General features: G+C 41.9%; 1 protein-coding gene across 2 annotated transcripts in view; it reads right to left on the bottom strand.

Annotated features, from left to right (window-relative positions):
• Upf2 (UPF2 regulator of nonsense mediated mRNA decay) overlaps nt 1-12319 on the bottom strand; it is a 40822-nt gene that overhangs the window by 27885 nt on the left and 618 nt on the right. The window contains exons 2-16 of one of the 2 annotated variants that reach the window (XM_084587056.1): nt 12092-12260; nt 11895-12001; nt 11491-11523; nt 11329-11413; nt 9792-9868; nt 9320-9400; nt 9207-9236; nt 8282-8401; nt 6413-6460; nt 4519-4731; nt 2286-2510; nt 1601-1640; nt 1441-1505; nt 799-885; nt 458-536 (exon numbers count right to left, since the gene is read on the bottom strand). In XM_084587056.1, coding sequence (XP_084443182.1) covers nt 458-536; nt 799-885; nt 1441-1505; nt 1601-1640; nt 2286-2510; nt 4519-4731; nt 6413-6460; nt 8282-8401; nt 9207-9236; nt 9320-9400; nt 9792-9868; nt 11329-11413; nt 11491-11523; nt 11895-12001; nt 12092-12260 — 1459 coding nt within the window. Of the gene's footprint in view, nt 1-457; nt 537-798; nt 886-1440; nt 1506-1600; nt 1641-2285; nt 2511-4518; nt 4732-6412; nt 6461-8281; nt 8402-9206; nt 9237-9319; nt 9401-9791; nt 9869-11328; nt 11414-11490; nt 11524-11894; nt 12005-12091; nt 12261-12319 lie in introns of both variants that reach the window. The other variant, XM_084587054.1, reaches the window with a different exon arrangement.

The raw sequence follows: 12319 nt of genomic DNA on the forward strand, positions 1-12319 counted from the left end.
ATAGCTGCACGCCCCCGGAAAAAAAAATGCTATACCTTTCAGCCAACACAAACTTTACACGAGCCACAACCAGATTTTTGAGTCCATTACTTCATCCAAGCAGCAAGCACCGAAATAATGTCAGGCCTGGTATTATTTAGTAAGCACGGATGCAGTAGCAATGTTGTTTTGATGATTCACAGGACATCGGAGGACATCGAAGTGAGTCCCAAGCCACATGTGGGCTATGAGGGACAGTGTCATGGAGGGTCACAGATTGCTTTTGATCATCTAAGGTACTTCCAATCCCCCCCCCCTCCCCCCCCCTTCCCAGAAGAAAAATATACAACAGAAGCTTTTACACCCTGACCTTTTTAAAGCCTAAACCTGTCCAGCTTCATCAGAATTAAATTCTCATGAAAATTGCACACACATCTCCACGAGATGTCGAAACGCAACACATCTGCGGGAGGCTCACCTTCTTCCAAAGACAGATCAACAGGATCCTCTATGGATGACACTGTGATGGTAGCCTGCACACTGTCCTTGAACAAGATCTGGCATAAAACAACAGAAACAAAGTGATCATGATGTGTGCATTTGTTTTGTTACTGCACACAGTATGAGCCAATTATGCTGGGAACTAATACATACAGAGAGGTCATGATAGGGTTACAGCAAACATCATGTAAACCTTAAAAAATAAAAATAAACAACTGCAACACAGGGCAGCAAGAAAAACAGCTGATTTTGAAGCAATAATTGGAGTGGGTCATCAGTCGTACAGCCTGCTCCTAATGCCGTGGCCTTGCTGCTTACCCCAGGTATAAATGCCTTGAGATCGGGAAGATTCTCGTAAAAGCTCCGAGTCTCCTCATCCTCCCACAGCGAAGTACTTCCATCCAGCTGAAACAAAAAGAATGTCGCCCTCTTAAGCACTCGAGAGTGAAGCACGCCTGCTGACTTCAGACATGATATGCATTTTGAAGCACAGGTCAGGGTGGCAACATACTGAAGTTGACTGTTTTTATTAAAGAAACATGCACAAACAAATTTCAAACATCTAACAAAGCTCTTTTTAATAACATTGTCTGAGAAAGGTTCATACTACCATAATCGAAGTAATTGACTTTCTAGAATTTGTTTACTCTGAAAGACCCGTTTACCTGAACTAGCGCATTTGTCCCAGCAATGCCAAGTGTATTAAAAGAGTGCTCTTTAATTCGAATTCAGCAAATTTTGGAAAATTTTACGGTCCCTTTCAAGCTCTCAAATTATCAAGGGCTGGCAGTGTACTCTGAAGAGGAAAAAAAAAAAGGTGAAATACCACCTTCAAAAACCAACACGGCCTGTAGTCTCAAGCATTGCCAATTGGTTTCTGCTACACAGCACAAGGTACTGATAATGATAAATGTGCTGGTGCTACAAAGGCAAGAAGCCAGTGTTCAAGAAGATGCTCACCTCTCCACCCTTAAAACGATTGTGGATATCAAGTGTGGCAGCATCATTCTCCAGTGTGGTGATTTCTAAAAAAATAAAACATCATCAAGTTAGAAGCCACTACTTTCGCATGATCTGAAAAAAATAGCTACACAACAATGTGCAAGGAAACGGCACCTACCTTCTAATGGCAAGTCAGGAACATCTTCATCTAACACATCCTGAAAAGGGGAGTCAAAAGTATGTTCATTTACATCTTGCTCTAAAACAAAAGTGCTTGCTTATTGTAAAATTTCCTTAAATTTGAAGCCTACTTGCTTAATTTATCAGATGCATATTGGAATTTAGCTGAAACAAACCTTTTGTTCACAATAACAGAAAGAGCCCTCGATTAGCTGCAAATATAAAATCTACATGAAATAAAATCTGGAACAATAGCTGAATATGAAATGAAATCTTAGCACAGCACAAATATCATTTGAAATGGTGCCATCTCTATTCTGCAGAAAATGACATATGGTTAAAAGAAAGCAAGGACACTGTCCTATGAGTTCTGCAGACATCATAGCATAGTTAACACACGCTATCTCATGAGCTCCTGCAGAAAATTGTAGCACGTTCAACAGGGAGAAGAATTTCTCTCCATATGGCAAATATCTCTGAGGAATACCAGCATGCTTAACAGTAAGGCGAAATGCTGCCTTGCGAGTTTCTGCAGAGAGCCATCGCAAGCCTAGCAGTAAGAAGGAACATCGTCTCATCAGTTTTTGCGGAGACCAATAAATGCTAAGCAGCAAACAGCAGAAACCGTGTTGACTTTCTGCGGAGAATTCCAGCAAGTGCAACGCCAAAAGCAAGACACCAACCGCAAACTGCTGGGTACCGGTGAGAAGTTTCTGGAAGGCCAGGTGGGCTGCCTCGCACTTCTCCTTTTGCTCTCCACTGAGCTCACCCTTGGTCTGAAGCACACGGCGATTGTGCGCTTCCAGACCCCGAAGGTTCTGGTGGTCCCGCAGCAGGTGTCTGCACACTGAGCGGTAATACTCGCGCAGGATGCTCAGGAGACTTTTCTGTTTATCTGGAGTCAGAAACTGCACAGCCAGAGACAAAGAAATTTGTAAAGAGTTCTATATTTTTCTATTATGTGAGCATAGCTGACGCACGTAGCTCTACAGCGTGCTGGGGTGGCTGGTATGTAAAATCACGAAGTCAGTTTGTCACACAGGAACAGCACTGGCTTTTTCTTGCTGAACAATCTGCACTAGTAAGTAGATTTGCGAATGGTCCCTTAAGATCACACGGACAAAACAAATGCCAAATAAAAATTATAATGCGCACTCATTGAGCTAACCCTTGCACAATGCACATCAGCCAAAACGTATGAAGCAATGCATATCCGATCAAGCGAGATGCTGTAAGTAATGCAAATGCCAATAATGCCCCAGAAGAGGCGTACCTTGAAAAAGTCAAGACCAAACAGTTAATACTTCATGCTACAAGCAACTAATGTTGAAAACACCCGCACAGCCTAAAGCTACAAGTTAATAATGAAAAAAAACTGTCTCGACAAGAATAACTCTTCTGTTGCAATGCCGGTCCATATCCTCAAGATCTTGTAACCAGTTCTTACTCTAGAAACTAGAGTTCTTCTACCAACGCGGTCATAGAGTAAACATATGCGGTGCAATAGAATATGCAGATGCACATCAAAATGTGAGGTACTGGCAATCTAACAATGACTGGAACAAAAGTTTTCCTGTCGATCTTTGGCTTTTATAACAAGCAGTGGAAAGCACCCCGTCCATTTTTGTAAAAGAAAAAAGAAAGAAGGCCATAGAAGCATGTGAATGTTTCAAATTTCAAGTACAAATGAATGTTTGTAATGTGGTCCATATTCAATTCAAGAAATGGGTATCAGAAAATGTCCAACTTTCGGCAGCAAACTAATGCTGCCTACTTTCAAAATCTGAGTACAACAAAATCACAATTCTGGGCCAAATTTTTAAGATTGATCTCAAAATGTGAGGAAAACAGTACAAAGATGCTCTCTTTGCCTTCCTCTCCATCGTTTACCGCATGTACCCGTCACTTTCGTATGCTGGTATTGACACCATACAAAATCCCACAAGTGGGCTTTCCCATACACCACACTTGATGAAGATAGGCTAGCCAACCGACCTCTTCAAATGATGATACAAAAGCACATATTTTGTTTTTGTTTTTCTTTGATCATTCCAAAATGTGTTTAATGCTTACCGCACACACCATTTCCACGGTGCTCACTGTGCCACTTTCAGAGCACATTAAGCGCGTCACCTCTGTCATCTCATATTGGTCAACCGTGATATGCAGGAAAGCCTGCCAGTGGAATTCCTCATGGGGCTCCCAAAGAGAGGCTGAGCTTAAGTGCCGAAGGTAAGCGCTGACATAAATATCCCGTCTTAAGTGTGGTGCACTGTAGCCCAAGCACTTGTGGCACACAAATGCTGGAAGGCATGACAACAATAGGACGGCCTTCACTGCTAGGCTAAAAAACAGCTTGCATAACATCATCGCTGCATTAGGGCATTTATCACATGTACGAGTCTAACTACAAGTCACAAGACACAACTGTTATATGCTTCTCTCTTTAAAAATAACGGTAAGGTGCTTTTCATGGCCTAAGAAAGCAGACTGTATTATTCTATGAAACAAGTTGTGTTTTACAAGAGTTTGCATCTTGGTTTACTGAAAGGTGAATGGTAAAGAACAGAAGTGTGTTCCTGACGATTACTCTTGCAGAGAAAGAAACTGGCTGCTTCACTTTCTCAAAAAATACCCCAGCTGACACTGTTTTGGATGCCTCCTCAGACTCCAATAACCCATTTTTCCTCCCTGTTTAGAAGTGACCAACAATGATCTTGACCAGTACCACTCCTCTTTCACAACAAAAAGTAGCATCCATAAAAATGCATATCACAGGACATTGTGTCAGTTATTAAAAAGCTAGCAATTTGTTAATCAAAAATCTATTAATTCCAGCCATTTTAGATCCGTATCCTGTTTTCCCTCCGCCAAAATAACTTCACTCTACTGTAACAAAAAATGATGCCGACTTACATCACTCACTGGTACATCACGAATGTATTTCTGGGCAAGGATGCGGATTTTGCGAGGGACCAAACCCGCAAAGTCCTCGCCACAGTGCTTGCAGAAGCTGATCAAGATGTTCAAATTATTGTGCTCCTCACGATCACTGGATGTTAGGAATGTCAGCAGGTTTCTCAACACCGGCAGACCCTCCTTTTGGGTGAACACTCCGCACACCAGCAGCTGTGCAAGGATGCAACCAAAAAATGATGTCAGTCTTCAGATTATGCCACTCTTGGATAATATACTTCACATGTGCAGAACATGTCCGGAACATGTCCAGGCAAGGACTGCAGTATGTAAACCTAATACAGGTAGGTGTACAGGTTTTGGTATCACTCAAAAGTCCATCCTGGAATACTTCTACCAGCTAAAACAACAGGTTGTGTGCACTCAAGTTTTGCATAGGAACACATAATGCAGTGAATTTTGTTTGATAGTAGTGCAGTTGGGTAAGGTAGTTGCTTGTTTCGATCAGAATTCAGAAAAAACTGCACACTATCAGCTGCAAACCCGAACAAAAAACAGTGATTGATTCCACAGTGCCCACTATCCTGGGCTACAGAAAAGTGAAAGCGGATGACACGAAATTCAGAGTGCCCTTCCACATGCTTCTGGGGAAGAGACACAGCTGATAAAACATCTGCTGAAGAACCCTTTCAATTTTTCATCGCTACTGGCGACAAGTACTTTTGACCAAACCTGACCAACCACAAGTGCCTCACCCAAGTCAAAACAAACTCGCTGTCTAATTGCATTTCCTTGGAAAAGACTACTTCTGATGAGCCAGTTGATGAGCCAGGAGAAGCATTTTCGAACAGTCAGCGGTTTAGGTATGCTCATAATTTGAGGCATGCTTTCTTTTTTTTAGCACCAAGCCATGATGCGTGCGGCCGGTTATATATTCCGACAGTTCCTTCCACGAAACAAGAAAAACTAGTTTTATGTCATCCATAATCTCAAGCTAGTAAAAAATGCAGGCCTCCTAGCAAATGTTCAGACTTGTGCACTGTTCAAACCAGGCAGCAGAAAGTTTATGCAATTGTTCTCTCATACGCAAATTTTAACCAAATTTTAACTGAAACAAACCAAATTTTGCCAAACATATCACATATTCGAGACAATAAAAAATGACACAACTGCATGGAATACGAATAAATATAGTACAACAAGCAAGTAACAGCAGATAAGCCCACAAAGACAGACCTTATCTTGATGCGATTAAATGAAAAATTAAACTGTTTTATTCGACAATCTTTCAAGTCATTTCTCTTTTTCAAGGATTTAGGCTGATACTGCCAAGACAGCGGCACATATGAAAGAAGTATGCACGGCATACACACACTATGAATAGAAAAATTCTGTCCAAGGACAACTGCAGCTCATTAAATGCATAGTCACTGATATTGTTAATGCTCAAAAACTAGCAATTCTTTCTTAAGCAACAATATCGAATATAACCTGCATATACAATGTCAACAGCCTTGATAAGTTCTGTTGTGACAGTTGCTTCAGCATGGAACCACGATGGAAATTATCAAAGCTAGTTGCTTTTCATGTGCATGCAACTGCCATAGAAGATGTGTTTTGAGATTGTAACATAGAAAAGAAGTGCTGTTCCGGAGAGAAAGTGAAACAAGTGACTGAAAAGATTGACATTCCCCTTTTCTGAAACGAACCTGCACAATTTACAGCCATATATGCATTGCTCCCCTTCCTTTATACGCACTATTGAGATGTCCTTGCCATTTCATGGTGAGCAGTCTTCGAGCTCATACCTCTGTTCTGTTAAAAATTAAAGGTACACAAATTCTCATCATACGCGCAACAAAAATTTCCTCAAAAGCAGAAACTCGAAACTGACCTCAGCAAAGAATCTCAAGTCCACCCTGATCTTGCTGAGGTTAGTGGCCTGAAAGAGGCAACAAGCAAGGCACTGAGTTTCACACAGAGGCAGATTGTTTCAAGGCACAGAGAAAACCATAATAGCTGAAACATGATATGAGCCCACCGCACACTTTGAAATGCAGCGCTTGCCATAGTTCAGGGTGAAGAGCACCGGATGCAAAATTCTGAGGGCTTGGGTTTGAGTCCCACCAAGAGGCATGCGGTTTCTTTTTCTATTTTTTTTTTATTAACTATCTCCATGATTACATCATCACTTCACATTGATCAAAACACGCACACACACACGCACAAAAATAACTCCTCGGTGCCTTTCTTGGCGTCTGTGGCTTTTCACTCCCTCCACATGCATTGCACAATGCCACCTAGGCAAACAAATGTCAAATGCTGTGCGAGTACCAATTGGCCACTATAAAAAAGAAAATTAGTAAACTGAAAATTATAAATGCCTTCAGAATATGGTTCCTTGAAGTGCATAATGAATCATGAGTTTTGACAATGAGCACAAATACAGACAAGTAGCTTAACAGTTCAGGGTGCTCAGGCTTAAGACATATGAATCTAAAACTTGCTGATGGCCTGGTGTCATGCTTACACAGTTAAAAGTGTTAAATTACACATATCTGCATTATTCAACAAGGGTTCCTATTCTCTGCAGTCAAAAACTTTTCTTCCCTGCAATAAAAGGTAAGCAAACAAATTGGCTGGCTTGAAAAGAGACTATAGATTTCATACAATTATTCATTTGCTCACAGCTAAAAGAAGTTAATGGCTTCGAGATTCCAATTCCAATATTCAATGCATGTTTAGATGCTTTTCTTTTTTTTCTGAAGAAAATGCCTTTAATAAGGTCTTTTGGATTTTTTGTTTCTCACAAACAACCAATGGTATCATCTGTGGCATCAATGCAAAAAAGAAAAAGTATTAAGACACCCAAGATTAAATAAAGAATGCATGTCGCAGGTGACATTCGATGTAACATGACACCAACATGATTGCAACTTGCAGCAAGATGAAGCGAACTGCAGTGATGTGAAGCGGCAATAGTTACCAATGCTATCAGACCTTTAACACATATAATCAGTTGCAATATTCTGAGTGGTCTGCACTCTCTCCGCACTCAAAAAAAAAAAAAATAATGAAATAAGAATGTAGCACTTATTCCAAAAACATTTCTGTAAAATTTTTCAGCACACATGCTGAACGTGTCCATAAGCCCGAAGAAAAAGATGGAAGATATCTATGCACTTTATTTCAAATCATCACATTACTTCAAAGAAATGCTCTGGCAGGTACTCGAAGCTGTTCCCAACAATTGGCAGGGCCAGGAAACCTCCAACAAGACAGTAGATGATAACAGGAAAAATAAAAAAAAAGGTTTGGTTTGGGGGGTTTAACCTCAGAGAACAACTAAGGCTGTGAACGATAGCATAGTGGAAAGCTCTGGATAATTTCGACAATGTGAGGTTCTTTAACATACATCGACACAGGACAGTACATGGGCATTTTCTGTTTCACCTTCATCGAAAGGGCCGCCACAGCCGGGAATGAAGGCGGATACCCCAGGAACAAAATGGCAAAACAAAGACTGTACATGAATCGGGATGAATTGAAAGAATAGGGCTAGTAGCAGGGAACGTGGGAAAAAAAACAAAACAAAACCATTTTTTCTCTTGCCATCCTCTATCTTCTGGGTCTGCCAAGTAAAGCTTCACTAAGCAGTATATACTTTTGTGCGATCCAGATGAAGCATTTATAAATCGCTTGTTATGCCGGTGAACTAGTTCAACGTTGGAAGAGAGAGACTATGCAGTTAGCAGGAACAAACCTTGTCATCCTTTTTCAGTGGCAATGCCTTGAGCCAGTTCTCAAGGAGCTGTGCTGAGAACTCTGCATAGCGCTGGTGCAATGATGAGCACACGATCACGGCAGTCTGAATGTCAGACATCTAGGAGGAATGAAAAGGCAAAGTGTGTTGAACTATCAGAAGCAATGCCCTGGACCAAGGACTCTCATAACGAATTATTGTAGAACCCTTAGCCTAAACCCCAACCTTCCCTTAATCCACAGTCTGTCATCTAATACTGAGCATTTTTTGAGAGCCTATGCATCTATATGCCCTCGTTTGGAGGTGTCATGCCGAACGGTACAAAAGACAAGACACGTGGGGCTTTTCGTCACCCTTTGAAAGTTGTCGAGGCTTCCTCAGGGCAAAAAATATTAGAACCCATTACACAAGACGTTCACAAGAGTCATAAACGCGAGCAAAAATTTGGGATGTTAGGAACAAAAGCTCAACAAAATAAATCCTGACAATATTACCAACACTGAACCACTCCCACAGCCAAAGAAAATGGCATTACTCTTAACATCATGGCACTACCTCTAAAACTTATGCAAAGTAGGTAACGATACAAACTAGCTTTGCTAGTAGGTTTCCCCTCAGTTTACAATTAGCCACAAGCAAATTTTAACCTCCTGACGCACAAAACTTTTCAATATATTTAAATCAGTGCACTTACTGCACTCAAATGCTATATAACTTTCTATTGGCTTAAAAATACTAAATAAAAATAAATAAAATCATGATGACCATGCAGAAAAGCCTCTGTAATGTAAAGCACAATCAACCCTTCGTAGGTTATCGATCAGCACATGCCTATCAGCCATTTAATTTCTGGTTTAGTTTCCAGACTCTCACAACATAATTACTTCAAGATGTTTCTTCCTTCCATCCAAAGGAGTGCACTTACCTTGAGCTTGGCTTCCACTATGGCTGCCGCCTGTGGACAAAATAGAATGCATTGAGCTGATTGCAGTACCATCAATTTTTGACATCTAATAAACAGAGATCAAACGAACATACCACTTCACTTATGTACTTGGTAAGGTTTAAGCCAGCCATGTCCTTCAGGAGAGAGTCTCGCTGCGCCTCTGAAATTGTTTTCTGAATGCATGCAAAAGATTTCATGAGCATACCTAGAACTTGTGTCAGTTGGAATCACCTTCCCCATGATATCGCACGTGTAACAGATAACGACGCATTTCGGAAAGCCATTGTTTTTCTTTGAATGTATATTGCTTGTTACTATGTTGTTTGCCCTTTACTTCCTGACAGTTTTTACTTATCCCCACTGCATTGTGAAGTTTTTTTTTTCCTTGTTCTTTTTGCGCATGTTTTTTATGTACTTGTAATGTATTTTCTTCTGTAACTTTGCTGTACGTACATCCTTATACTTTTATGTATCCCACTCCCCTCTGTAATGCCTCCAATAAATAAATAAATAAATAAATAAATAAATAAATCTGCTCGAAGCTGAGTAAGAGAATATGCTCACCAATTTTTTTACAAATGCAGTGTTTTTCCTCAGATTTGAGTCAAGCTTGCTGAAGAATGCTTCTTCTGGACGGTTGCCTGAAATTACAAAACACAGTGAAGGCATAATTACTACACAATATTTTTTTTTTTTTTCAGTGTTCTGCAAGTAGCAGAAAGTGTCGGGCCTGTTTCACATGCTGCGACTGCAGCGAAAATTTTCGGTGCAGTCGGTAACGCCGCAGTGCGATTTTCGCAAGTGCTTTCACATGCAGCGAACCCGTGTGCGAATTAGGTGAGCGATCCCATCAGGGTTGTTTGATGTTTTGTAAAAAACACGTACACAGTGTGTGTTTGATTTATATACTCAGAGGTATTTTTAGATTCTAAGCGATAATACATACGTATTTATGAAAACGGACAGTCTTTCAGCGTACAAAAAGCGCATTGCTGCGCCGTATGAAACCAAAATAGGGGCGGCTGCTTAGGCGTAGATATTACGCTGCTCTGCCACAGCCGGTCTCATAGGAGAGTGCGCGCGCTCTCCCCTTCAGACCGTTGCACGTCACCAGACGTCACACGACGCTGCAACGCTCTTCGGCTCCTCATTGGTCAGTCCCAGAACGACTGCACCGACGCTGCGACTGAATTCCAACCGGTTGGAAACGCCTCCACAGCTGGAGCGACGCTCACTCTGCGGCTAGACCGACGAGAGTTGCAGCTTCACAGTGCAAAAATCGCAGCATGTGAAACGCGCCACGGGGGGGGGGTAACAGAGAGCAAATAGGCACAAATGAGACAAGGAAGTTAGACAGGAAGTGATACAGTGGCTGCAAATGGTACAAGACACAGTCAATTGTGGACAAATTACACAATGATCACACTGCAAAAACTGCCAGAAACTTGTCAATTAGCCCCATTCCTACAGGTTGATATGTCTGCCAGTCAAAATCGACCAATAGGTGCGGGCTAATTGGTTGGTTTGTGATAGATTTGCGATGGGATCGCTGTGTAATACAGCTCCTGAAGATCATCTTCGTTCTGCAGTGGTTGTAGCTGGGCCCGTATTCCGAGTTTGTGTCGTTATCGAAAGTGTCGCTATCTCATGTGAGCTCGAGTCATCTGATTGGTAGAAACACCGGAACATGATGTTTCCGTCTCTTCCGGTTCCGCAGTGGCAACACCCAGTCCCAGTGTTTCGACCAATCAGATGACACGATGTGAGGTAGCGACAATTTGATAATGACGCAAACTCGGAATACGAACCCTGGCCAGGTGACGATGATCATGATGAAAAGCTCCTTGTATAGGCACACTGCGCCCATGCCACAAACTCACTTCTTCAAATACCTTGAGCATTTTGACGCCCTGCCTTCGTAACCACGTCGCAGGCATGCAAGAGTACTTCCCTCACAACTTGATAATGCAATAAGTAATGCACTACAATCAAGGGATGGCTGTACATTATTATGCGCACAATGGAAGATGTCAATAGTGAATAACGACTACGACGATAGAGCCCAATGTATTCATGAGATGAGAAGGAACCATAGCCTTACCAGATGCTGCTAGATTCTTGTTCCGAAGTTCTAATTTCAAATTTAGTCTTTCCTGAAGTTCTGTTACATATGCATCAAGCATAGCCTGGAGAAAAAGTTAAAGGGGAAAAAAAGCCAGATGAGCAAAAATAAAGCCAATAATACCAAACTCAGTTTACCTACCTTTTCAGTTTCCTCGGCAGCAGCTGCATTATCCTAAGAAAAATAGTAAAATAGTAAGAAAAGCAACTGGCTGTCAGCAAATTGAGCAGCATTTCCACTTTTCTTAGCAAAGTGGGACGTAGTGACTGGCATATGTTCCCACTGCACAGCCCTGCAACAGCACATGCCTATGAAATTTGCTGCGACAAAGTCATCCACTGACAGCCTAACACGGCGAGAACAAGAGCATGAAAACATTTTTTTTTTTTTTCCTCTGAAATAACAGGCATGCCCGTTGCCACAATGTAAAACTGTTTTACAGCAAAAAGTTCCACAAAACTTTGCTAGCGAAAATGCCCGAGAACTGCCAGCAAATATATTGGCTTCCTCATAAATGAACAAAAATTTACACAGGAGATCCTTACTGCCACAGAGCTGACAGCCACTTCTTCCGATGTATCTTCAGGGGGTAGGCTCTCAGCACGCTTGAATGAGGCGCTGTCGCCAGCACTGTCACCAGCTGCGACGTCGCCTGCTGGGAAACAAACAAAAAGGAATCAAGCTGAATGGAGCAGACTGCGAGATCAAGGTGTTAGATGTATGCGAGAAGGGCTTACGCTACCATGTTTAACATCGCCTCCAGCGCCGTGCGGAACATTATTGCCGGACACAGGCACACATTGCTGGTCGCCTCTTTCAGCTTGCAAAGCACGGGCTTGCTGCCGCCGACCTCTCTCCTCCCGTTCTCTGCGCCAACTTTTGCCTTTGACTTCCGTTTTCTTCTCGAAATCCTGTGCACCGACGTAAGAAGAAAGAAATGTGGAGCGTGGTGGCCGGTCCAAACGCGTTC

This window comes from Amblyomma maculatum, chromosome 1, assembly GCF_055883805.1.
Source record: "Amblyomma maculatum isolate TAMU_Amacu chromosome 1, ASM5588380v1, whole genome shotgun sequence".
Classification (NCBI taxonomy): domain Eukaryota; kingdom Metazoa; phylum Arthropoda; class Arachnida; order Ixodida; family Ixodidae; genus Amblyomma; species Amblyomma maculatum.